Here is a 24,905-nt window from a genome sequence, read left to right as displayed (position 1 = left end):
TTGTGTTCCACAGATTATTAGTAGGTCAAGCATCTTTTTTTTTAAATGTATATTAGCCATCTGTACTTCTATTTCTTAAATTGTCCATTTTTATCTTCTGCCGGTGTTTCTGTTGGGTTTATCCTTATTGATCTGTTGGAATTTGTTTTTACTTGGATATTTAAATATATATTGCAAATTACACAAAGTCAACATTTGTCCTTTATGTTTGCTGGTTATCATTTATTAATTTGCCTTTATTGTTGGACTTGTGGTTGTTAGTCTTCTATTTATACATTTATTTGTTCTAATTAGTTATACATGACAGCAGAATGCATTTCCATTCACTGTACACAAATAGAGCTCAACTCTTCATTTCTCTGGTTGTACACGATGTAGAGTTGTAACATGTGTGCAGTCATACACGTACCTAGGGTTGGCACATCCATCTCATTCCTACCATTTCTTTTTTTTTTTTTGTGGTTATTATTTTTGATTTTCTCTAGTGTCTGCTTGCCCTTCACCTTTCTTCCTAATAAACTGTTTGAAAGCTATAAGAATTAGGAAATAACTCTCTTAAAATCACGCATAGATAACAGCCCTAAGGACCTTTATTAAATAAAATGTGATATATTTACTTCAGGGGCTTGTAAATATATCCATTTTGGCCACTCTAAAAAACCTGCTTTCCATGTTCTGAATAGATGTTGGTTAGGATATTATTCTCCAAATAATGAAACTGCTACTCTAATAATACCACATATCCTTATACTTCTAATTAATTTGCTCTTGTCAGAAGATGATTTGTTCTCTGCTCCCTAAAGCACGTTAGGCATGTGTGTAATCAGACTCTCATCAGTAGTCCTTGTCCACAAATTGATATAAGCTATCAACCTCATTTAACCAGATTTTATTATCATGGGTATAAATAATGTATAGGCAATCTGAGTTTCATATGTGAATTCTGAACACTTATTTGCAATTTATTTATTTGGAGCTCTGCTTTTATTTTTCCATAGAAATAAGTCATTTTCGGGGCTGGTGTTATAGCTCAGCAATAGAGCTCTTCATGTGAGGCACTGGGTTCAATCCTCAGCACTATATAAAAATATAAATAAATTAAAAAAAAGAAATAAGTCAGTGTTTCTAGGTTTTCAGCAAGTCCAAATAAGTGCTCGCTCGCTCTCTCTCTCTCTCTCTCTCTCTCTCTCTTTCTGTGTGTGTGTGTGTGTATTGCTGAGTATCCAACCCAGGCCTTTGCACAAGCTAGGCAAGCACTGAGTTACATCTCTAGCCCTTTTTTATTTTTTATTTTGAGACAGGAGGTTGCTAAATTGCTGAGGCTGGCCTTGAACTGGTGATCCTCCTGCCTTAGGCTCCCAAGTGGCTGGGATCAGAGGTACAGTTGCAGGCAAGCATTCTTTAAATTAACTCTTAATAGTGCTTGGTAAAACACTAAGGATTCTAAACCTAGAAAACATAGCTTATCACATTATTTTTGTGTTCCACTTAGGGATATCAAGGTAGGGGTAAAAAGCCTGACCCTCAGAAGCCCTGAGTGTGGGGGCTGGGAGTAGAGTGTCAGCTTCTGTAATACCACAATGAAGGGGAATCATGTATTCTTCAGCCTTCTGTAGTTAAGAACAAAGGTGATTTGCTCTCACTTATTGTTCTTGAGCTCATACACTCTCTCTTGAAAAGCCCTGGCTCATGAGGATGATTTACAAGTAGAAAGGGACATTTCCCCATGTGCCCAGTGCTGCTGTCCTCTAGCATTCTGTCGCTATGACAAAATTCCTGAGATAAACAACTTAAAGGAGGAAAGATTTCATTTCGGCTCCTGGTTGCAGAGGTGCCAGTCCATGGTTACTTGGATCTGCTGATTTTGGGCCCCTGTGGTGAGGCCAGGCGGGGGTGGTGGTGGAGCAAATCTACTCACCTCAGGGTGACCCAAAAGAGAGAGAGGGAGTCAGAGGGAGGTGACAGGGATAAGATATTATGCCCTCTGAGGACGTACCCTCGTGACCTACTTCCTCCCACTAGGACCCGCCTCCTAAATGTCCACCCCGTCCCCTCAGCTGGGAACTAAGCCTTCAACACAGGAGCCTTGGAGGGACATACCAGATCCAAACTATACAAATTCTTTTTATCGCCTGGTCCAAAAGCAGTTTTTAAGGCTTATTGAGTTGTTCCCACCAACTGTCAAATTTCAAAACCAGCAATGAAAGCAATCAACTCCATCAGTTGTAAAATACCACGGTAAGCCCAAAACCTTAACTTGTCAGTCTGGTCCCTGGGTCCTTTGTGGTTGTCATTTGTGTTGCAGGGATGGTGGAGGTGCTAGAATGTTTGCTTGCTGTGTGGTCTTTCTCTAGTGTGAGTCACAAAGACAGTCCTTGTTTATCACTGGCTTCTGAGGGCCAGGCTGACACTCTCAGGGTTTCCAGGAGCAACTTGATGTTCCCAAAGAGGTAATTGGTCACACGAGATGCAGGAGTCTTAAAAGTCCTGAAAGAATTATTTACTTTTTTAACAAACTGTTTTTATTGGAAATTGACAAATTGTGGTTGTATACGTTTATGGGGCACAGAGTGATGTTAGGAAGTGAAGTAAGCCAGGCATGGAAAGACAGATACTACATTTCTCTCTTATATGTGGAATTTAAACAGTGGAACTCGCAGCAGAGTGGAAGGGTGGTGTGGGGGGGTGGACAGATAATGCCAAAGGAGACAGGGTCTCAGACTGGAGGAATGAGGTGGTTTTTGTTTTGTTTTGTTTTGTTTTGGGAGTGGGGAGGATTAATTGCATAGCTTGGTAAATACGGTTTATAATAGTTTATTATACATTTCCAAATCGCCAAGAGGATACATTTCAAATGTCCTTATTTTTAAATATGATAAAATCTGAAGTGATGGAAATATTAAGTGGCAAACTGAAAGTTTTTCAATTTAGAAAGTGTAACTCTTTTAGCAAGCAGTTTGTTTCTGAGAAATTTATTCATTGTGTCGTACATTGAATAGTTTGTGTCTTCAAATATTCCTTACAATTTGCTGGGCACAGTGATTCATGCCTGTTTCCCCGTGACTTGGGAGGCTGAGACAGGAGAATCTCAAGTTCCAGGACATCCTCTGCAACTTAGCAAGGCTGTAAGCAACTTAGAGAGACACTGACTCAAAATTAAAAATGAAAAGGACCAGGGATGTGGCTCAGTGGTATTAAAAAAAAAAAGTGAATAGTTTGTATCTTTTTAAGAGCTAAAAATGTATAATGAGTGGGAACTTTTGGAAATCAAAATCCAGGTCACTGTGTCAGTTTGTCTAGGATCTTTTTTTTTTTTTTTTTGGGCAGGGGGAGGAGTACCAGGGATTGAACTCAGGGGCACTCAACCACTGACCCACATCCCCAGCCCTATTTTGTATTTTATTTGGAGACAGGGTCTCATTGAATTGCTTAGTGCCTCACCATTGCTGAGGCTGGCTTTGAACTTGTGATTCTCCTGTCTCAGCCTCCCGAGCTTCTGGGATTACAGGTGTGTGCCACCACACCCAGCTTGTCTAGTTTCTTTTTACCTGCTGACTGCCCACCAGGACTTACCTGAAGCTGGGATGCAAAGAATTTGTCAGTGGAAAATTGGGCAGTTAATGCATCTGCCTCGTTAGGACATTTTGAAGAAATGACTTGACAGTCAACCACTGACAGAGGTATTCACTGGGGCATTTAATAATATATGTCATTTTCTATGTAATTTTAAATTAAAATAAAAATTTGATGAAAAAACTTAATCAAGATCATAGATAATTAGCATTTTTTGAGAATTACTTGTTTTTTTTCCCCCTACATTTATTTCAGGATTTGATGTTCTCCTTGGTTGCCCCCTTTATAGAATTCACAGACATGTGTCTTATAGATCCTTTTACCCCAGCTCATGCTGTAATGGGCCTCTGTTAACAGCCAGAGAGAACATATGTGGTATCATCTGGTCAGGATTTATGTCCTGTATTCCAGCTCTTCAGATTTTCTTTGTGATACCAAACTCATGTTTATTTGGTGTTTTTCAAGAGGCATGTGCTTGTTGGAGGTCTTTTGGTGAAATTTATGTGGGCCATGCATTTTCTTATACAAAGTAATGCAAAATTCTTTCTAATATTTCCTGTGTTATTTTAGCTTAACTTACAACATGGTTTTTATGTGTTTCAGAATGATTATATTTGCCTGGAAGATTTTTTTTCCCTTTACACATGCAGATTGAATAAATGACTAATACTATGGGAAGAAAAAAGAATATTGTTTCAATTGATTTGACCACTTGCATAACTCCTGAGAAGAGAATTATCATAGTGCTCTTATTTTATTCAAGAACAATCTTTTTATTTTATGTCTCATTTGTAAGATCTAGTCCTAGATATTATATATTTTAATATGATATATAGGAAATACCTAGAGGTGACTTTTAAATTGAAGGACATATAGATAGAGCAAACTCAAGTGAGAAGACACTTACGTTCTCATGATTCCCGCCTTGAATTCACATTTAGCACTTGTCAAAGTGCTGAGTGATTTGTTTCTTAACAATTTACAGTGGTTTTAATTTTTTTTTTCAGTAGATAGTGGAACTTTCATAGTAACTAAAGACACCAAGATACTTTGCAAAGCAGTTCTAGGTAAATAAGATTGATGCTTAGTTTTCACTTATGTAACTTCTTTCCAAGACTTCTGCTAAAGTTTCAAGTTTTTTTTTTCAAAATAAAAAAGTTGTTGATGGACCTTTATTTTATTTATTTATATGTGATGCTGAGAATCGAACCCTGTGCCTCACACATGCTAGGCAAGTGCTCCACTGAGCTACAAACCTAACCCTCAGATTTTTTTTTTTTTTTGTACTAGGGATTGAACCTAGAGGCACTCTACCAGTGAGCTATATCCCTAGCCCTTTTTATTTTTTTATTGAGAAACAAGACCTTGCTGAATTGCTGAGGCTAGCCTTAAACTTGTGATCCTCCTGTCTCAGCCTCCCTAGCTGCTGGGATTACAGGTGTGTGCCACTATTCCTGACTCAAAGCTTTTTTGAGGTTTCTGAGCTTAAAAGGATTCAGCAAAGACATTCATCTATATAATTTGGTTATTAATTTATGTACGTATGTATGTATGTATGTACATATGTATGTTTTGCTATTTTGCTTAGGTTGACCTTGGATTCCTGATCTTAAATTACAGCTGGGAGTAGAGGTTGCTTGCCACCTGGTAGCAAAAGCATTTGTTGAACACCTACGTGAGCTTACAGTCCTGCCTGCTTTTTGTGGGTCTTGTTTTGATTATTCTCAATACCTGGCCTCTTCCTTTTTTAAAAGACTACATAGAAGCAGCGTTTAGGAATGTGATTTATTCAAAGTCTGCTTGATTCCCCGCAAGGGGTCCTAATATGCTGCACTGACTGAAAGTTCTTTGACTCTTCAGCCTTCCCTCTGGTCACAGAGCGTTTTCAAGTGCTGTCTGCATGTGACACTCCAGTGTCCTGTCTGGAGTCTGGAACTCATAAGCAGCTGTGGTCAAAGGCTACATGATGTTATGATTTTTATTTTTTAAATATCAATCTTTAATAGCGTCTTTTTCCTTTATGAATTTTAAATATTATCGGAAGCATGCAGGTCCAGAGCCCAAGGAAGGCAAAACAGGTCATGAATAGGCAAAGAAGAAAGGTGAAGTGAAAGCTTGGGTCACCAGGACCATGCATTTGCTGACAAAGGTCTCGCCCATCTGTCAAGGCCAATTGTGAAAGGGTGGGAAAGGCGGAGGAGGATATATTGTTCATTAATATTTGGTTATTAATTTTCTTGTAAATTCTTTCTTATAGCTCTCCAACTCTTTAGCCACCTGGTATCTTAGTGCAGGAGCTGTGAGGAAAACTTGGTCCCTGGGTCTTATGTTTGTTTTATGGGAGGCTGAATTATAAATGAAGGCCCAGCCTCCTAGCTCCTAACTCTCTATATCACATTGCAAAAACAAAAAACAAAAACAAAATAAACAGCAACAAACAAACAAAAAAAAACCCAAGCAGCTATCAACATTTGTAAAGAGCCCTGATGCCTTATGAGTTCAGAGTCCTGCCCTGGGCAGGCACAGATCCCAGACAGTGGGACATAGTCTTTGTATGTGGTCAGAAGAGAGTTGAAATGGCTCCAAGATGAGGGAATGGAAGGAGGCTTTAATTATAAAGCCTGTTAAAGGCAGGCTTTCATGTCCTTTCCACTGGGTCCCATGCACGTCCACTGAAGCCACCGAGGTGATGTTGTGGCTCTTCTTTGGATCCCCCTGTCACCTCCCATTAGGCCATCTGCCATGACTCCAGGTTGGAGGAGCAGCACAGTGTCCATTTCCCTTGTCCCAGGGGGGCTGCTTTCAGGAACCAGGCTGAGTGGATAGACAGCAGCTGGTGGGGAGATGGGGTGGACCTCTGGGGGCTTTCATTGTGCTCACATGTTAAATACAGGCTGGCTGGCGGCAGGGTCTGGTGACAACGGGCGAGGGTTGGCTCTCTTTTTGCCCCTGTTGTCTTATCCTCCTGGTTCACTTCCTGCTTTGGCCTTTGGTTTTGGTGCTAAACTTTAGGATTAAAGGTCTGCGCTGCCCATGACCTCTTGTCTCCTGGCTCTTTTTTGGCTTTTCTACTCTTGAGAGACTTTCTGTCCCAATTTTGCTTGACACTGTTACTGTCTTTTGGGGGTATCTACCCAGTTGGCCTGTCAGGGGAATGGGGGCTGACACGGACCACCCCTCCTGCCCAAGCCCCCGTAGCTTGTCCACTTGTTTACATGGAGGCACTGTCAGGTATATTTTCCAAGGGAAAAAATGCACATTAGGATTTGAATCATCCTCTTTCTGGCAAGGAAAAGTGAAAGAATGAACAGTTTTGTTTTTAGGCAATAGAAATTTCTTAATTATAATGGGAAGTCTTAATTATAGTAGAGGAGCACAGTGTATTTGCATGAGCTGCACTAACAGGGACCGGCCTAGGTGGAAAGGCAGATTACATGTTGGTCTTGTGATTTTCTCATTAGCAACTCATTGGCACTTGAAAGCTGCAGAAGTGTGTTTAGGGGAAAATAGGAGTGCAGACTCACCGCGTTTTATGAAATAGATGCAGAAATAATTGCATGTTTGTATGCATCTTTCTAGGTCTGCATCAGTTTCCTTTGGCTATTGGAACAAGCATACTTCAAACTCAGTGGCTTAAAACAACAGATTTATTCTCTTATGGTTCCGGAGGCAGGAAGTCGGAAAGGAGTCTTAGGGTCTCAAATCGAGGTGCCAGCAGGACTGCGGCACCTGCGGAGACTCGGTTTTCTTGCCTTTTCCAGCTGCATTCCTTGGCTCAGGGCCAGGCCTACATCTTCAAAGCCCAGGGCCGAGCATCTTTTCTGTGCATGTCACATAACTTTCTCCTTCTTTTTTCTCAGGACACATGTGATGGCACTTAGGGCCCACTTAGATAATCCTGGATAGGCCTGCCGTGTCCATATTTTCAAAGTCTGTGTCATATTAGGTGATATTCACAAGTACCAGGGATTGGGACATAGACATCTTTGCTGGGGGCAGTGATATTCCTGCACTGCTGGGGGCGGGTTGTGGGGGTAAGAGAGAGTTTGAGGTTTAAATTCTCTAGTTCTGTCCTCTGAGCTGGCCTCCAGGATAGCTATACCCCAATACCAGTGAGCACTTCTAATGTTTAGGTCTTGGATCTAAACTATATTCTTCACTAATAGGAACCAGGTGTTTTGTGTTTAAAAGAAACGGCTCATTCTGAAATTGAACCCCTATCTCTTACCCTGCACAAAACTTCAAGTGGATCAAGGACCTAAGCATCACACTAAAGACCCTGCGCCTACGAGAAGAAAAAGTAGACCCAAATCTTCATCATATTGGCTTAGGAACCCATTTCCTCAAAAAGACTCAAAGCACAGAAAGTAAAATCAAGAATCGATAAATGGGATGGTTTCTGACTATGAAGCTTCTTCACAGCAAAAGAAACAATCAAGAATGTGAACAGAGAACCTACAGAAAGGGATCTGCCCCTCAGATACAGCATTAATCTCCACGATATACAAAGAATTAAAAAATCTTAACACCTAAAAACAAAACAAAAGAAAAAAACCCCAAATAATCCTCCAAATCAATAAATGGGCAAAGGAATTGAACAAGCACTTAACAGAAGAAGAAATACGAATGGTAAAATATATGAAAAAATGTTCAACATCTCTAGCAATTAGAGAAATGCAAATTAGTATACTATAGTGACGAAGTCACATCAATATTTATAGCAGCTCAATTCATAATAGCTAGACTATGGAACCAACCTAGGTGTCTCGCAATAGATGAATGGATAAAAAAATGTGGTATATATACTCAATAGAATATTACTCACTTTTAAAGAAGAGTGACATTATGGCATTTGCCAGTAAATGGTGGGAGTTGAGGAATATCATGCTAAGCAAAATAAGCCAATCCCACAAAACCAAAGGCTGAATGTTTTTTCTAATATGCAGATGCTAATTCACAATAATGAGGGGGCACTAGGGAAGAATAGCATTAGATTAGATAGAGGAAAGTATTGGGAGAGGAGGGGAGGGGATGTGGAGATAGGAAAGTTAATAGAATGAAACAGACATTATTACCATATGTATATATATGACTACCTGACCAATATGATTCTGCAACATGTACACTCAGAAAAATTAGAAATTATATCTCATCTATGTATGATATATCAAAGTGCATAAATGTATTCTACTACCATGTATAACTAATTTAAACAAATAAAAAATTAAAAAAAACTATACTGAGATTTCATTCCAGTCAGAATGGAAAATTATCAAGAATATAAGCAACAATAAATGTTGTTGAGAATGTGAGGAACAAAGGTATTCTCATGCATTGCTGATGGGACTGCAAATGTTGTAACCACTATGAAAAGCAGTATGGAGATTCCTTAGAAAACTTGGAATGGAACCACCATCTTACACAGTTATTCCACTCCTTTGTCTATATCCAAGGGACCTAAAATCAGCATACTGCAGTGATGCAGCCACATCAATGTTTATAGCAGCTCAGTTCACAGTAGACAAGCTATGGAACCACCTTAGGTATCTTGCAACAGATGAATGGATAAAGAAAATGTGGTATATATACACAATGGAATATTACTCAGCCATAAGCAAGAATGAAAATAATGGCATTTGCTGGTAATTGGATGACAGTGGAGAATATCATGCTAAGTGAAATAAGCCAGTTCCCAAAAACCAAAGGTCAAATGTTCTCTCTGATATGTGGGTGCTAACCCACAACAAAGGAGGATGGGGAGGGGAAGAACAGAAGTTCATTGGATTAGACAAAAGGTAATGAAGGGAAGGATGGCAGCAGGGGAATAGGAAGGACAGTAGAATTAATCGGACACAACTTTCCTATCCTTGTTCTTGGACACATGACCAGGGTAACTTTGTATCGTGTACAATCACAAGTATAGATCCTAATTAGAATAAGTTAAATTCCATGTGTGTTTAATATGCCAAAATACATCCTACTGTCATACACAACTAAAAAAGAACAAATAAAAATGTGGCCCATTCTAAGATGAGTGAAAAATACCAGAGAAGCTTGGAGCATCCTGTTGGATCAGAAGTACAGATGTGCTCAGAGAATAGTGGGCATCTGTCACAAAGACACAGAGGCCAGCTGAAGGGGCTCCCACTAGCCCAAACTGGGCAGCTTCCGTGCTGAAATCTAAATGATGAAAGTCGTGAATTATAATCCATTGAACAATGTAGTAGATTCAGCTCATATTGATAAAAATAAATTCATAAGTTGAAAACTTGGTAAGGAACAGGATATTCATATAATTTCTGAGTATCTTGCCACAGCATAGTGATTAATTACAGTGAGAGACAGTTTGACAGTGCAAAAGCGTGACCGATCAAAGCAAATCTGATCAGTCACAGAACAAACCGAGATCGCGTGCCACCTGCTAGGAAGCAAAGAGCAGAATAGCATGACTTCTGTGGGATACTCCTGTCAAGGATGCATGATCTGAATTGGATCACCAGGAAACAGATAAACCCAAGTTGAAGAGCATTCTAAAAATCAGGGGCATGTAATTTTCAAAAAACACAATAGCCATGAAAATTAAGGTATAAGATGTAATGTAGTAGCAGGATCTAAATAACCAGTTGGAAGTTTTATCCTTCACCGTTGGAGGGTTTGGTTAGGCAGTCCTTAGTGGATGCTGACTTAACTATTTTGATCTTTCTTGGGCTAATTGTAATCCTAGGCCAGTTGTAACCCACATTTATATCTCCTGTCTTCCAGAGTGCTGCCTTCTGTAAATTGGGCTGGGGCTGGGGGTGGAGGTGTGAAGCTAAGCATTTTAACATCTGCATATGAACACTACTAACCTGCACGGAATCCTGTCTCCTGTTAATCTGGTGTCCTTATTAGAGATGTTCTTTGAAAAATCTCTTCAGTTGTTTGAACATGGTGGCACTTGCCTCTAATCCCAGCTACATGGGAGGGTGATGCAGGAGGGCCTCAATTTTAAGGTCAGCCTGGGCAACAAAGTGAGGCCTTGTCCCCTAACCCCCAACTATAAAAGATCTAGGGACATAGCTAGATAAAATAAAAGTCTGTTCTTTTACCTGGGGAGTGGAGGTGGGATTTGGGGAGCTAACTGCTGGATGACCACGTCTTTGAAAGAGTCTTTCTTTTTCCTTACTTCCCAAGTTTACCAGGTGCCTCCGTTTCCTTGGCTGTGAGTATCCTGTGGTCTGGAGTAGATCAGCTTTGCTTTCTCCACATTTTCCTGGGGTCAGTTATCATTAGACCATTTGCTCACAAAATGTCATCCTGTGTCTCTTCTTCTCTTGGTTGTGGGTTGGAGCATTTATAAGAAAATCTTTTTACTATGCTTTTAACAGTTTTGGAAGAGAACAAATGTAGATGAGTCTATTTTGCCATTTTACTCAGAAATAAGCAAGGGATTTTCAAACACTTTTTTTTTTTTTTTTGCACGGACGCTTCCCTCCGCAATAAAACTGATACAGTACCTGAATATATAAAAGAGAAATGGGCCGTCATGGTTGAAAGGTAGTGTGGGACTGAGGGAGCAGGAATCCTGCTTAGTCTCCCTGAGTGGATCTTTCCAGCCACCCATCTCTGAATCTTGTGCGTTTGGGCTAGAATTGAATAATTCACCACCTTTTCTAACTTTGCATCTCTTGGAACCCATGTTCCCAGTGTGGATAGGTGCAGGGCGATACCCCCCCCTCCCCTTGCCTTAGCTACCTGTTGATCCAGACAGCTTCCCTTTTGCCCTCACGCATTGCCATCTGCCCTAATACGTTAGTTTACGGGGGCTTCTGTTGCCAGGGACTGCAGACAAGTGGCTTACCCTCCAGGTGTCTGCAGGTTGTTTCTCCTGTTCTTAAGAGGATATCAGACCTAATGGATTGGACCCGATCTGGTGACCTCATTTACCTTAATTATCTCTTTAAAGAGCCTGTTACTAGATGCAGTCACATCTGAGGTCCTGGGGGTTAGGACTTGAGCATGCGCACCCTGAGGGCGGGGGACACACGGCAGCCTGTAGTGCCTGACCCTTGCATTTGAGGGGATCCATGCACCGTGCCCAGTTTCTGGCTTCTGCTGGGTGAGGGGGGCAGATGGGATTGAGCAGGATCAAGTGTGGAGTGTGAATATTGGAATTAAGTGTTCGTTTTGAGGGAGTTGTGAAATATTATTTTCATAGTCTTTAATTTAGCTTTTAATCTTTTCTGGCCCAAAGCTCTTTATAATACTCAACTGACTGATTTAGAGGCTCTCAAATCCTCTGAACATCATTTTGAAATTGAAATAATTAGAAAACCAAAGAGCAGACTTCCAGCCCTGCGCTCCACACTCAGCTCCCCACCCCGCCCTTCCCGCCTCTGGGCCCATCCTTCCCTTTCTCAAATCAACTGAAACTTATTTGTCCTCCTGAAATTTGCAGGTAACACTCTGCTTTGTCCTCTTGATTTTTCTTTTCACTTTTTTTTGTAATTAATGAAAAAAATCATTTTACATTGTCGTGTTTCTCTTGTGTATAAAATTGGTGATTATAATCAGGAACATGTTGTGAGTTGGATAGTGTAAGTGAAATTCTTTGTCATTTTGAAAAGGGATGTCATAGGTAAGGGTGAGATTTTATTTGTCCCATCCACTTAACGGTGGGCTTGTGTCTGTCTGTACAGGGTATGTGTTGGAGATCATGCCAATATTTATCGTCTTATCACAAGGGGAAAGTTGGGCATGTTTGCTTCTTGTGAAGTATCTGTGGTGGTAGTTCAGTGTGAAAAATCCCTGTGTTTCAGAATTAGAAGGGACCTTAGAGATATATTTAAGTATAGGTCGAGTATCTCTTCTTTGTAACGCTTGGGACCAGAAATATTTTGGAATTTGAATATTTTTGGATCTTGGAATATTTTCATACACACACACACACAGATAGATATAGGAAGATAGATAGGACCTCAAGATTTGTAGACCCCACATTAACATTTAGGTTTCATATGCATTTTATATACATGGGCTGAAGGTAATTTTCAAATGCTCTTGCATTTTGACTATGACCTGTCAGAAGATGAGATTTGGGTGTGAAAATTTTTACTTGTAGCATCGGGCCCATGCCCCAAACATTTCGAATTTCAGATTTTCAGTTATCAGCAGGGAATCCAAAGTCCAAAGATAAAGCATTTGTGTGAGATTGTGTGAGAGTATCAAAACTAGGATTTAAATCCAGATCACATGTCTGGGGTCCAGATCAGTTCATTTTTAATTTTTTCTTTCTTTTCTCTTTTTGGCGCTGGGGTTGGACTCAGGGCCTTGTGCCTGCTAGGTAGGCCCTCTACCACCAAGCTGCATACCCAGGCCCATTCCATGCTTATGAGATTTATGTTCTTAAAATGGCAAACACAAAGAACATATTTTATTCCATTAGTAGTACAGAATGAAAATGTAGTGCCGAGTTATGTGGGACTTTCATCAAGTTGATTGTTTCAAGTATAATTTTTCAAAGACCTGCAAAAAGTATTGCAGAGATGTGTGAAGATTTACAAGACTTGGCAGGGGAAGAGCAAGCTATATTAGCAGGGCTCACCGCTGTAAGAATAACTCATGTAAGCAGAATGAATTTTATTTTGTTTAGCGAGGCAGGGAAATATTATTCATGCTTTGATTTGGGCCTGAATGTTGGCAATGTAGGGTTCCTTGTGGTTTCCAAATACAGAGTGCTTTGTTAGCATGGAGACCATTAGTATATTTTCCTCCTAGATAGATCAGCCCTTCAAAAAGTGATTCTCTTCTGCAAGAGTGCTTTAAACACTGCTTCCTTCACTCTCCAACTTTAGCACCTGCAAGACTAGTTAGTATGCAGGGTGTGAGCTGAGGATTAACATTTGTCTTTTATTTTATTTTTTGGGTACTGGAGATTGAACCCAGGGGTACTTTACCACTGAGCCACATCCCCAGCCCTGGTTATTTTAAAATTTTGAGACTGTGTCTTGCTAAGTTGCTGTGGCTGACCTTGAACTTGTAATCCTGTCTCAACCCCACAAGTCTCCAGGGTTACAGGTGTGTCCACTCACTGGGCCTGGATTGTGTGTAGCTTTTTAGGAATATGGAGTCTCTGGCTCCCTCTCAGAGTGACTCAGTCGCTAGTTTAACAAGATTTCCAAGTGATTCTCATAAATAATAAAGTATGAGAAACATTGTCTTAGAGCTGTGATTCATATAATATGGTTCCTGGACCAGCAATATCAATGACACCTGTAAAATTGTTAGACAATTGCACTAAGAATATAGTAGAGTTCAGTAGGACCACTGTGGATCTATTCAATCAGAAACTCTGGGGTGCACCTCAGGAGCAGGGACTTTAATAAGTGCTGTGGGGGATGCTCATTCATGTAAAGTTTGAGAATCACTCTAGAGCAAGGTGATTCAGTTTGGACCATAACCCTTGAGAGAGGTGTACTTTAAATTATGACTCAGTACACACACACACACACACACACACACACACACACACACTCACTCTCACACACACACGTGCATGTAATTTAGAAATTTTATAAGACAATGTTTATTTTGCTGTGTCCTCTCTGGTATTTTCAATTTTATTCTGTTAAATGTGTGCTCATTAATATATATGCATGTATAAACTCATTTATATTAAAATCTGGTTGTGATCCACTAAACTAATTACACAAGCCATGAATGGGTCTTAGTTGCAGTTTGGGAACATGCTTTTGAGCAGGTCTCCTCATCTTTATTGTACCATGGCTCCTTTTGACAGTTTGATAGAGCTCTGAATCTCTTTTTAAAGTAATGCTTTTTAAATTCATATAACTAATATTCATAGAGTTGTAAAAGAAACTGAGAGTATAGTCTTACTTTAGTATCCATGGGGGATTGGTTCAAGAATACCAAAATCCATGGATGCTCAGGCCCCTTCTGTCAAATGGCATAGTTTTATAATACTTAATACAATATAAACACTATGTAAATAGTCATTATAGTCTGTATTTAGAGAATAAAGGCAAGGAAAAATTCTGTACAGTTTCAGTGCAGATACAACCAGTTTTCTATGTATTTTTTGATCCATGGTTGAAACTGGATGCAGAACTTGTAGAAGGGCTGACTCTATGTTGGCTACCAAGATATTAAATTTGTGATGTGAATTTCTTTAATGATAACAAAATTTAGTGGTGAATCTGTTTACTGCTCATATTTTAATTTAGGGATGAGTATGAATGACGTCTCAAGAGATCTGCCACAACTGTCACATAACAGTGCAAACAATGGATTTTTGTTGGAGATAAAGTTATAGCTACTGATACTGGGATTTGTTGTTGATTTTTTTAAAAATAAATTTTTTAGTTGTAGTTGGACACAATACCTTTATTTTAATTATTCATTTTTATGTGGTACTGAGGATCGAACCCAGGGCCTCACGAGTGCTAGGCGAGTGCTCTACTGCTGAGCCACAACCCCAGCCCTGTTGTTGATGTTTACATTTGAAAAAGCAACTGCTGAATTTCATTAGCAGTGAGAATAAAGGTGTGATTTTTTTCCCCCTCCCTCATCCAAATGTGAAAGTGTAAGATCTATTGATGGGCCCTCCATAGACCTGAAGTCATGAACTCACTCAGGAAGAAGCTGTCTTCAGAGAACAGTGCTCACACTTTAAATCCAGACTCTAAAAGACAACAGATGGTCTTCCTGGAATTGCTTAAAACCTTTGCTTCTGAGAGGGCATTCCTTTCCTCTGCTCTAGCACCATGTAATGAATTGAACACGTTCCTTTCTGTTGTTTTAGTGAGGTCTTGGGAGGTTACCTGGAAGCCCATGCCCAAGATGCCAATGACACTCCTTCTCTGGTCTCCCTTATGTCCGTACATACACCCAGTGTCTCAAGCCACATTCCTGGGAGTCATCCTCAGCATCATGGGTTCTGGATTTAGACTTCATGGATTTGGGTTGGGGATCCATGAACTTTTGGAGCATTTCATGAGAGATCCTGTGTTTTACATTGGGAAGATTTTTGTGTTTGGTGCCGACCATTGAGCCCAGGGCTCCTGCCTGCTAGGCCAGTGTCCTACGGGCTGAGCTGCGTCCCTAGCCCTGTGTGTTGCATTGGAACTCTGCCTTGCAGGGTGTAAATGGAGAGTGAATATTTTCCATTATAATTATCTTCAATTTCTCCCACTCCCTCATTCCTTCAAATACAGTTGATCAGAAAATTATATAGATTTGTATGTAAGATATTTAATTCATCCTCTTTGGCCTGTTTCTGGTGTCATCACCCTGTTCTGAGTGTCCATAGTGTCTCATTCAGACTCCTTACTAGTGTCTCTGCTTTAAAAATGCAAATGAATCACCCTATTAAGGCCCTTCATGACTTTCCATGAGGTTTTGATTAAAATACCCCTTCCGCTCCTTGGCTCCTTGCCTGACACACCGTGTGTTGTTTGGTTCCTACTTCTCTGCGCATTGCTCTTCTCCCTGTCCATCTTTCCCACTGTCTGGCTCTTCTGTGGCTACCTGGGCCTTTTCTCCTCTGAGCAGTCTCCTTCCCCACCTTCAAGCTGTGCCTGTGGCCCTTCCTTTGCTTGGTGGGATATTGCCGTCCTCCCCAGCCTCTGGTTCTCCACTCTGTAGGTCTTAGCTCCTACCTGGGGTGGGAGCCCCTTGGCCAAAGCTCCCCAAACATGTCAAAAAATTCACTTTTCCTCTCTGTTGGGGAAAAAGATAATGAGCCTGTTTTTATTAGCTTCCTAACGCTAAGAAGAATGTGCACCTTTTCCAGAAAGATGAATTTTGCACATTGTGGACATTACGCAATTATAGAGCTATTTTAAGAAATTGCTGTCTTGAAATTGTGTAGGCTAGCTCTCTGATGATGACCCTGCCTGCCATGCGATGACGAAGTGGAACTTCTCCCTGTTCCTGGCCATCTCAGCTCCAATCAGAGAAGTCACATAAGATTTTCTTCTCTGAAGTTACTTGGTTGCTTATAGAAACCTTCATGCCTCTCCCCCTGCTAAGCCCCATTAATTTGCTGGTCAGTGATGAGGAAAGACGTCTCATAACCAGAAAGTAGAGAGAGTGTGGGTGAGGTCTGGATCCTGGTTATGTTTGAGTTCAGAATAAAAAGGCTCTCTGATTGGTATAGTTCAGATTTCTTTGTGCTTTTAAATTTCTTCCTTATCTTTAACTGGTCCTAGATCAGAGAGAAGGGGCCACTCTGGATAGTTGGCCTTTGACTAGAGCAGCCAGGAAGGAGGCCTTAGGAATTCAGAATCCTAATATGAACTGCTTTCACTGTCACCTCTGTAGTTTTTCTTTCAAATAAGGGGCTTTTAGGAATTATGAAGGACACTGGGCAGATGTTCAAATTCAGGACAGCGTAATGGGATGCTTGGCAGTTCAGTCTGGACACGGTTTGGCTGAGTGGCCTTTCTGATTATTAAAAAAAGTGATCTCTTCTGGGGAGAGACTGCTTTTTTGGTTAGTGTCTTTAACAGAACCCACTCAGAAATGTTTTTGTTATGAACTGGGTAATTGTAATCACGTGGGAAATGATACATTTAAAAATAAAATATAGTTTTCTAATCGTTCAAAAACAAACTTGATTTTTAAAACATCTACTGTAAATCTGCCCCACAACCAAGACAAAGTCTTTGCATTTTCCTTATTCCCCTATGTTCCTAGGTATGTCTTTTTTCTAGAGTTGTAATCACAGAGGTCTAGTTTTGTATGCTGATTTTCCCTGTTGTATTTTTTTTTTTTTTGTCTTTTGAGTGTGATATAGATTCTATCAAATGTGGGCTGTGTGTGTGTGCTTGATCGTGCTCCTGTGAGTTTGTTTTACGACGTACTTTTGTGATACATTTTTAATGTCATCTTTTTTTTGTTCTCAATTTTCAGGCAGAGACGTTCGTTTGGGTTAACAGTGCATCAGCACATTCCCAGAGTGTTGCCAAGGCCAAATACGAATTTTTATTTGGCAGATCTGAAGAGAAGACTCCAGATACTAGTAAGTATTTCCCAACCTACTCCCCCAGTTAAAAGAACACAGTGCTTCCAATTTCAGAGTGCGTTTTCTCCACTTGTGTTACTTTCTTGTCTCAGTGAAACCTGTTTGCTCTAATTATTCATCAAAGCAATATTCCCAACGTGTAGAGTTCAGAGATATTGGATATAATTCTTGTAGCTTGTTCTCGGTGATTTCAAGTCATTTTCTTTGTTTGAAGACTGCTCAGCTTCTGATATTTAAAATTTCAGGAATTAACTAATTCTCATAAGGTTGTCCTTTTCCATAGTTATCATTGTTTATCTATCACTATATATTTTTTAATATTTATTTTTTAGTTGTAATTGGACACAATACTTTTATTTCACTTATTTATTTTTATATGGTGCTGAGGATCGAACCCAGGGTTTTACAATGTGAGGCCAGTACTCTACCGCTGAGCCACAACCCCGGCCCCTATCACTATATTTTTTGATACTAATGTTCAGCTACCATCCAGTATTATTAAGAAACATTTCTACAATTATTTTTAGATAGTGCAAGTCTTAACTTTGTGGCTATCCTAGCTTTTGGTTAAAACAGTACTGGTGTTAGTCTGGTAATCACATTCTGGTATTTTAGAATTTAAAGCAATATCCTTCAGTTAGAAACAAGTAAATTTAGAACAAGTGGAACTATTACTAGTGATAGTAACTGTACTAACTGTTTTACTAGATTATTTGTTATGTGCCACAGACTTTGCTGAGCACTTTGCATGTAGTATCTCGTTTGATCCTCACAATCATCTTATACATTGGTACTATCTGCATTTTCCAGATGAGGAGGCTGAAATAATACCTTACCATTAGAGTCACTCATCAGTGGAGCCAGGCCTTTACTCAGGCCTGCCTGACCCCACAATTCACACTTTTAGTCAGTTCAGGTAATGCATTTTTGAAGGTGTTTTCCTAAAAAGAGGAACATCAGACTTACAAATACCTTTATCAGATTTTCAGAGCATTTGGGTGTGTCCTTTGGAAGGCTGATGGGAACAGGGATGTGAGCGTACCTTGGGATGTAGATGGGAAAGTGCTGATGCACACGGATAAGAGCTGATGCACACGGGTAAGAGCCTGGGCTCTGAGCTTGACTTCCTGAGCTTGAGTCTGGCCTTGTAACTTGCAAGCCGTGCGACCTCGTGTAAATTATCCAACTTCAGTTTTCTCATCCGTAACATGGATTTTGGTGACACATGTCTCAGAGTTCTTCTGGAGATTTGTTAAGTTGATATGTGAAGATCTCAGAGCTATGCTTGGTAGATAACAAGCACTGTAAAAGTCTTTCTTTCCTTTGTTATTTGTGATGATGATGATGATGATGGTGGTGGTGGTGGTGTCCCTGACCTTTGAGGCTGATGTTTAGAAACACAACCCTGATTTTCCTTAGCCGTGTCATTATCTGACCTGGATTTCTGGTTTTGGTGGACAAGGAATCTGACCTTCAGTGCTCGCTGTTTCAGTTGAAAAAGCCAAATAATAGCCGTACATTCCATCTTAGATATTACTTGGGATTATATAGTAACCTCATAATATTTGGGGATGCTAAGAAGGCAACATAACATCACCATTTAGTAATTTCTTTTAGCTTAAAATGAATATTTATCACACTTTAATAGCTGGGATCCCTTAGATATAGTATAAAACAGCTAAAATCATTTTTAAAACTCATTCGGCTTGTATCATAGTGTCCCAATTGAGAGGGGAATGTGTTCCATTATATGCCTACAGTGCTTGTCGTGTGGCATAGCCATTTGTGTTCTTTATCCTGTGGCCTAAATACCTGACTATTCTGGGCTTGCAGTTTGGGGCACTGAACACCTAGCCACTATTTCTTAGAACATACCAATTACAGTCATGCCAAGAAGGTTTAAAACTCTTTGGCATAGTCTTCTTAACTTAGAGTGCCATGTTGTGATTTTGTCCTGGTTAAGGTTTTTTTTTTTTTTTTTTGCCCGTGATAAAACACAGTTTTTATCTAGCTATGTAGAGACAACATCATGTCTCTATAGTGCTCCGTCTTATTACTGGGGAGATTGATTCTTTTTTACTCATAGGCTTTGAGTAGTCTTTTCTGTATTGCCAACTCAGTATGTAATACTGAGGCAAATCAAAATGCCATTTTAAAATTTGTTTCCTATTTGCTTTGGTGAACGTGGGTGATGGTAGTTGTTTCTGGTGTGATGTTGTTCTGCAAGTGTTAACGTGTTCATGCATTCACAGAGCAGGTACATTTAATGAGCACGTGTTACATGCTAGTCATGTGTGAGGGACACTAGGAGGGGACAAAGAAGTACAGGGTGTGGTTCTTGCCTGGTATTTGCTTATTTTGTGATTGGGAAGAAGCAGTGTGTTGGCAAATGACCAGAGGGAAAGAATGCGCACTTTTAGCTGGGCTGATGGTGGCTTCATGGAGAAGGTGGAGGGTGACCTTGTCTTAAAAGATGCCTAGAACTTAGATTAATAGAGCTTTGAGGATGGCATTTTATGTTGAGGGAATAGCAGGAGCAAGAGTATAGTGGCAGGAATTATAAATTAGTGGAGGAGCTGAAAGAAGTCTCGCATGGTGGGTTGCAGGCATTATTGGTGAGAGATGAGTTCAGAAATATTGCAATTAGGAAGGAGTCATGTCACATAAGGCTTTCTAGAGCAGGGTGCATTTGTCCAGGTAGGTGTGGCGAAATGTCTGAACTAGTGTTTAAGGGAGACAAATCAAGAGGGCTTGATCAGAAAACTGGAACAGGGGCAGCGGAAGCTATTGCTTACCATAGGATGGGAGCCAGATGCAAGTTTCTATGGACTTCTGGAACAAAACTCTTCATATCTCACAAAGAATGACACACCTTTTAATCCTTTCAAATATGTTCCTGAAGTTCCTTTATATGGGACATTTGTCTGTCATCTGAACCCTTTCCAGACTCAGAAGACCACAGAGGAATGTAGTAGAGGAAACAGGAAAGTGTTCCTGTTGGAATTTGAGTGCTATACATACTTCTCCAACAGATTTTTTTTTTGGGGGGGTGGGAAATAGATTAAATGAGACTGGAAGCTGTCACCAGGCTGTTGATGGTTTGGGATGTTAGCTTGTTCCTGCAACTTTAATGCTCTTTCTTGACAGTGCCTTAAACTGTCCCATCTTTTGAAGAAATGGAAATCCTGATGGTCACTGTTGAATGCTGCCCAGCAGGCAGCCTGATAGCCTCGTAATGGTGTGGTCAGGTTAGGAGAGGTTAGTTGGTTAATGATCCCCAGGGTCACCAACGAAACTGCTGCTGATGTAGAGAGACAGGGCTTAGACTTTGCCTCTGAGCAGGGATTGAACATGAGATGTGGGTGGCAGGTTCTAGGGAAAACAGTTCAGGATGCTTTGCAAGCTGTTGCTTAGTCGGGGCTTCAGTGACTAAGGGCAGGGGGTATTGGCCGGGGTCTGGGAGAACCCCATGATCACTGGGCAGAGTCACTTGGCTGGCAACAAAGCTCTGCATTCTCATGATCCATTCATCAGTATGGTGAAGGAAGCGGGTGGCCATGCTTCTCCAGTTTCAGTTCTTGTCACGTTCTGGGAGCTGTCCTAGCCTTGGGAGCTTTGCAAGGGCAAGAGAAGTGGCTGGTAATTGTGACTCCAGTGAGAAGGCAGGAAGTCGCTAGAGGCAGGTGACTGATCCAGGGCTAACCAGACTGACATTCATTATGGGTTGGGTGACAGTATCTGCCCCCTGCCCCTAAGCCCTGCTCATCCTGTTGTTCCTCTCTGGGTTGCTGTGCTGGGGTGATTGTTGCTTTCCTACATCAGTCACGTGGACTACACTTTAGCAGGAGGTACATTCTGTATAGACTTCTTAGACTAGCATGGCCAAAGTTGGTGGTCTCTCTCTGTCAAAATCCAGAAGAAATGTCGAGGAAGCCTTTGAAGAAGAGTAAAAGTCTCATCAGCTTGTAGGGAGGACAGGTGACCCCTGGAAGTGTGTGAGAGAGTGAACGGGCCTCAGAGGGGCTGAGACACAGAGTCACCCTCATGTCATTAACTGCTAGCAGGAGACACAGTCTCCAACATGCCTACCGAATTGATTTCTAAACTTTTTGAGATAAGTAGGAGGAGAAAATGAGCTTCACAGATTATTAAAGAACCTGCCTCAAGGTGCATAGTTGAGATGCTTTAAAAGGTTGAAAGTCCAGTCTCCGATAGCCTCTGGGAGACCCAGATTCCAAAGCAGTCCTCTTATCCATGAGGCAATCCGTAGAATGAGGGTATTGGATGGAGTGAGTTTAGATGGTGCCCTCGGGGGTTACAGAGTTGTTTGGAGATTTTAAAACTTCATAAAGGGCCCCAAATTTGCCTTTTAGAGTTTGTGTTTTGGGAGCTCATAGACCATCAGAAAGGACCCCTCACTACTAACTGGGTTGCTGCAAAGTACGTGGGGTGCCTCTCAGTTTATTGGAGGCCAGGTGTCTGTGGCAGTGACAGAGCATGGGTCCTGACCTTCGTTAGGTACCTGAGGACAAGTTACTTAATTGCCTCCCTGTAAAATAGGGGTCATGGCAGTGACCTCTTCATAGGGACATGGGACTCAATCAGTTTTAGGTGTCAGGAAGCCAGTTTTTTGTAATCAGGCTAGGAGAATATTTGTGTTGGAAGAAATACTAGAAATCACCTTTGCAGTGTATGGAAGAGGAAACTGAGGACTCAAGAGAATGGAATAACTTGCCCCCCCACCCAAACTCTTTTGGCAGATGTGGGCCCATCATCTCGGGTTTCTTGGTTCTGAATTGGTGTTTGTGTTTTATCCTGTGGAAAGTCAGACTCAGATTGGCAGGGTTTAGAAATCATACCCTCCTCACCACCCCAAAGAAACTTGCTGTAGACGGTTGTGTTGTGGGAATATAAAATGAGAATAAATGGGTTCTGAGGGGGTCCTGTAGGGCTCTTCTGTGGGTTAGATACTTAGATACTCAAAGAAGAAGGAAGAACTGTTTTCATATTGTCATCCATCTCCCACCTTCACCTGGACTGATAGGATCCATCATTGCAAGATAAAACCATGGATGGGGACCAGCGGGGAAGTCATAGGAAAAGTGTCATAATTTTAAGGTTCTGTAAAGATTGGATGGCTCTGGCTAGTTTTCAAGATAGCACAAGTGCTAAGCTTTTAAAAAATGCTAGTTTGTTTTGGAGGGAATTTACTCTGAATGCTACTGTATGAACAGATCTTGCCTCTGATGATTTGTGGCCATGAGTATGAATGAGTAGCCAAGGTGCTCATTGGGCTTAGATATAAATGGATTCTGGAGAATGTGATTTGAAAAATACTTCATGTCAGTGTTAAGAACTGGCCTTAAAATATAGAGTGAATTGTTATGTACAAGACTCCTGGAAGCATAATGTTGTTTTCGGCAGAGTTGATCAGATCAGGGTTTCTGAACTGTTTGTTGACATTTTGTGTTGGAAGTCTGACAAGTGGCTTGCATCTAGAATATACAGAGAACTGTTTCATCTCAACTATAAGAAGGCGGAGAACCCAATGAAAACAGGAAGGAGGCAAAAGATTTGAACAGACGCTTCTCCAGCGAAGACACCTAAATGGCAGGAAAACATGTGAATGGATGCTCAGCATATTTCATCCTTAGGGGGATGGAATTAAGATCACAGTGACACATCACAGCACATCCCTAGAATGGCTAGAATTAAAAAGACCCCGGTAGTGTTGTTGGTAAGAACTTGTAGCCACTGGAACCGTTGGTCCTCTAGTGGTGAGATGTATGTGGCTCAGTATTTTGAAGAACACCTAAGAAGTTCAACAGGTGTCTTTTGGTTGTCCTTTGCACTACCTGGCCATCTGTTCCTTGATGTTTGCTCAAGAGAAATGAATCATGCCTGTGCAGACTTGCACACCGATGTTCATGGCCTGCTCTTAGGTTCCACTGTTTGGAAAATCAAGCAGATTAGGGATCTTTTGTTCATACTTTTTAAAGAAAATAGGTGACTGAAATGAGAACATGACTTGCACAAGTGGCACATTTTGCATGGTGCATTTCAAAACTCACACTCTCTTCTTTAGCCCTGAGTCCTTGGTTTAATACACAGTGTGCACTGGGCTTCTCTTTTTAAAGGAGAAGATCTTTGAGTTCTGACCTTGGGAACAACAAAAACAAAGTCTCTGACAGGAGAGAAAGAACCTGCACCCAAGTCTTTGGCTGGGAATCATGTGTTGAGCTCTCCTTGTTAATCATTTTATCATTTGTCATCATTTTAACATTTGTTGTCATTTTATCATTGTTAATCTTTCTGAATGAAGATTATGATGTTAATGTCATACCAAAGGCACAAATGGAAATTTGAATCCAAAGTGGAAAACCAGAGAATGATTAAGAGAGGGGGATGGAAAGGTGCAGTTTTGCCTTCTTAAGACTGTGTCAGTCCACGGCCAATGTTTTATAAGTTCTTTGAAGTCATTTATATAATTTTAAATGTGATATTCAGTCAATATATTCACAAGTAATGGAATTTTAGAAAAGTTTTCCGTCATATTGATAGAACGATCAAGCTCTGTTTCCAGTATTTTCTGAGTCTTGTTACATGTTGTTTTTTGAAATTTTTGGTCTACCTCTTTGTCCTTTCTGTTTCAGACATGTATTATTTCTGATAATTGCCCAGATTTCTAATTTTTTCGGGGTTAGAGATTTCAGGCCATGGTCTGAATGTTGAAAGGTTTTGATAAGGTGATTCCTATCTCAACCCCTGGTCAGTGTGAGTTCTGGATGTCTTCAGAGACATCATGCAATGCGGCAGATTGAGCTGATGGACAGGGGAAAACAGCAAACCCTTGGTAGGTAGGTGAGCTTGCAGGAAAGGAAAGGAAGCCCCTTGCTAGGAAGAGAGGAGGCAAACTCGGTGTGAAGTGGGAGCAGACCCCTTGCTAGGATAGGGGAAGGGTTTTTACCCAAACTTGAATAGTTCCTATGGCCTCCTGACTCCCAGAACAGAAGTGGGAATTAAGTGTGAGCAAAACTGGGGGGCATCCATGAGAAGGGGGCTAAAAGAGCCGGGTGTCTGCTTGGAGGCTGGCAGGCAGGACTCTGGGGCTTGATCTACTGGCTTTTTAGAACTATGGATTGAAACCCCAAACCAAACCTGCAGCACCATGGGGTAGGGCTCCAGGTGTGCTCTTCGTGCCATGTCCAAAAATGGACATAAAACTGATCTTGGCAACTAATAAAACAACAACAACAACAACAACAACAACAACAACAAACCAAAACTGATCTTGGATCAGGGAAGCCTC

At 40.8% G+C, this 24,905-nt stretch overlaps 1 protein-coding gene across 1 annotated transcript in view; it reads left to right on the top strand.

The window, feature by feature from the left end:
• The window catches only part of Psd3 (pleckstrin and Sec7 domain containing 3), a 461,162-nt gene that overhangs the window by 120,149 nt on the left and 316,108 nt on the right, over positions 1 to 24,905 (top strand). The window contains exon 2 of the mRNA XM_026395813.2: positions 17,485 to 17,593. Within this exon, the coding sequence (XP_026251598.2) occupies positions 17,485 to 17,593 (109 nt within the window). The remainder of the gene's footprint in view (positions 1 to 17,484; positions 17,594 to 24,905) is intronic.

The sequence above is a fragment of the Urocitellus parryii genome, chromosome 14 (assembly GCF_045843805.1).
Source record: "Urocitellus parryii isolate mUroPar1 chromosome 14, mUroPar1.hap1, whole genome shotgun sequence".
Lineage (NCBI taxonomy): Eukaryota > Metazoa > Chordata > Mammalia > Rodentia > Sciuridae > Urocitellus > Urocitellus parryii.
Note: the sequence above shows the minus strand (reverse complement) of the source record. Positions and strands in the feature narration are given on the sequence as shown.